This window comes from Quercus lobata, chromosome 10 (assembly GCF_001633185.2).
Source record: "Quercus lobata isolate SW786 chromosome 10, ValleyOak3.0 Primary Assembly, whole genome shotgun sequence".
NCBI lineage: Eukaryota > Viridiplantae > Streptophyta > Magnoliopsida > Fagales > Fagaceae > Quercus > Quercus lobata.
This window is the reverse complement of record NC_044913.1, coordinates 41,556,036-41,558,990: the sequence shown is the minus strand read 5'-3', so window position 1 is coordinate 41,558,990 and position 2,955 is coordinate 41,556,036. Positions and strand designations below refer to the sequence as shown.

Genomic DNA, 2,955 nt, shown 5'->3' with positions numbered 1-2,955 from the left:
GGGAATTTAAAAAGTTTCGGTTATGTATATATATATATATATATATATATATATAGATAATAATCATGTACTATATCTATAGAATAGTTCTACATCCACAATATTTTCACAACAAAGCCTAAGTGACAAGTTGTTAGTAGTTCTCATTTGCATCCCCTTCATCACTTTTATTTATTTATTTACCATTAACAGCTTATACCTAGGCTTTGTTGTGGAATATTGTCTCCCTAACTATAAGTGGTAAATAAAATGTTACGTTAGTGGTGGGTCTAAATTAGAGCCAATAATAACTTGCTACCTAAGTATTGTTTTGAAAATATTGTAAATAATTGATAACACTATTCTCAAAAAAAATAAAAAAAATTCTTATTGCACACTTCTTATTATACACTTTGTATACATTCCTTGTAAAATCGCATTCAGTTAAAATTGTAAAATCGTATTTTCAAAACATAATTCAGCCCAGGTGATATTGTGTATACGGTAAGTTTGCAATAGTCAGTGCGTGAAATGTATGACACATATCTGAATTTAACTAGTGATTGTGGAAGGGCAATCATGGCCACACCCTCTCCAACTATTCCACCAACAGCAGCACTACCAAAGCCACAATTTCACTTTCTAATCGAAAGATGCGAGACCCACACAAAGTACAGAACAATACCTGATGACGTTATAATCCATTCCTAGAGTCAGCTTGATCTAGCAACACTCAAAGCAAATACAAACGACTATACCAAAAAAGAGATGAGGAAGAGAAGCAATCACCACTCTCATCGGCGCAGGAGCTACTGAGAGCAAGAGAAGCCACAATTGACCTACCACGAGGTATACTTAATTTCTTATGTTGTTCTAAATGCTTTACATTCGTTTAATACAACACTTTTGCACATAACTATAATTAACATCTGCATACCAATCAGAAAATTGCCACCTCAATACTTGTGAAAGTAGTTGTGTCCTAAACCTATTTACCTAATTGGAATTGACCTTGGCCCTAATGAGTACCGACCAACAAGGCCCAATACACACACCCATCTGTTCTGCTCTTCTAGGCTTCTAGCCGTTAGAAATTAGAACCACCGACTAAGCCAATTCCTAATAGGATTTGGAGACACAAATTACTAATACTACTTGAGCTTTAAATTTCTTGTGATGAGTTTTAGTTTTCCGTGTTGGCATTGAACGTCTCCCACACCGTTTATTCTCTTCTTCTATTTAACTCTACACTGCCTTCTCTTTCTCATTCATTCACAAACCACCCCCATAATTGTTAAACTCTTTCTCTCTTAATTTTTCTCAGCGTGATGGAAGGATTTTCAGGTTCCTCCATACCCAGTTCATCTGCATTACCGTGCCCATCAGAGTCGGGTTTATTCTCTAAACCCAGAACTGCACAAGCTATTGACTATAAACTTGCTACTTTGAAGCATAGGCTACAAGCCCTGAAAAACCAACGAGGAAAAGGAGGAGAAAAGAGTGAACTTTCTTTGGATTTATTGCTTTCTTCTATGCCAGAGAAAAGAAAAACAGCCGTGTTGAAGCTAAGGAGTGCTATGCTACAAGCCCAGCAAAACCAAGAACTAAGAGATGGCAAAAAGAGTGGACTTCCATCGGTTTCTTCCAAGGTCATGACAGAGAATATCCCAACTAATGATCAGATTAATTTGATTTTTTCTACGAGGAAACAAAGAGAACCTGTCTTTTATAATTTTCTTGCTACGATGGAAAAGAAAGATCGCGAACCTCAGATCAGTGGAGCAAAACTATCTAAGACCAAGAACCAGCAAGAACTGGAAGAGATTTCAACAGAATTGAGGTTGGGTTATGGTCCTAATCGCATCAACCAAAAGAGGAAATCACTTGAAAACTTTGCTAGCAATGTCTCTCTCGCGTCTCAAGATTGTGAAATAAGCAAAAGAAAGAAAGTTAATGGCCATGAAGTTTTAAAGGAAGAAAGTCATAGAGGTGCTTCATTGAACGGCTTTGAGGATACTTGCGTTATAAGGAAGAGGGTTGAGGCAAGCTATAGTAACGAGCAATGGGTGAGGCTCTTTTTGGAGACAGACTTGGTAAAGAAGCATGTTTTGACTGAGTTAGAACAAAAATATATTGAAGATTTCATAACTAAGTATGGGGTACAAGTGGTTGTTTGGGATTTTGATACCAAGTCTGAGCATCAATTGATCTTCAAACAGAGAACAAATGGGAGCAATGTCTTCGTTGAAGATTGGACCAAGGAATTTGTTATAAGGAGGGAACTAAAAGAAGGTGATGTGATTGGACTTTTTTGGGATAAAAGCAATTCAAGATTCAATTTTAGCATTCTCAAGCGAAATTTCTGCAGAGAATCCTCCCACAACTAGATTTCTTAGACAAGCTCCTTGTGGATTTTGGGTTACTTCGGGCATGGCAGCTTTGATGACAGTAACTATTTCTTTTTTCTTTATTTTATTTTATTTTTTGAGCGGAAAGTTGAATAAGTGCTTAAAGGAAGGCCTAGATGTGTAATTTGACATTAAATAATTTCATCTTGAAATACATAATATTTTGTGAGATATGGACAAAATAGTGAGCAAAAATCTTTCTGGTTGCACTTTGCGCTTTTTGATTAATATTATTCACCTTGAAACTTAGATTCTCAAAAGATATTTCATTTGTCTTTATTTCCTCATCATTAATGATTGAAATCGTTGAATTATTAACAAATACAAAATTTATTGACTATAGTTGTAATTAACTGAAATTAAGTTGTAAACTTTCAGTTGGCTATCACGAGGGGCTATTAATAAAAAATGCAAACTATAGTGACTATAATTGTGATTTACAAGTTAAGTTGTGAACTTTAAGTAGACTATTATGAAGGTTACTAATTAATTCAGATTGGAAGAGAAAGTTTTGTTGCATTTGGAAGATTCTTGAGTATGTTTCTCGTTGTTGGTTCTTTTTAGGATC

The 2,955-nt window shown here is 35.3% G+C and overlaps 1 protein-coding gene across 1 annotated transcript; it reads left to right on the top strand.

Annotated features, from left to right (window-relative positions):
- Nucleotides 1–646: 646 nt before the first annotated feature.
- LOC115962465 lies at nt 647–2,491 on the top strand. Its single transcript, XM_031081307.1, has 2 exons — nt 647–828; nt 1,304–2,491. Exon 2 carries the CDS (start codon nt 1,308–1,310, stop codon nt 2,364–2,366), a length of 1,059 nt encoding a protein of 352 aa, XP_030937167.1. The 5' UTR covers nt 647–828; nt 1,304–1,307; the 3' UTR covers nt 2,367–2,491.
- Nucleotides 2,492–2,955: the final 464 nt, after the last annotated feature.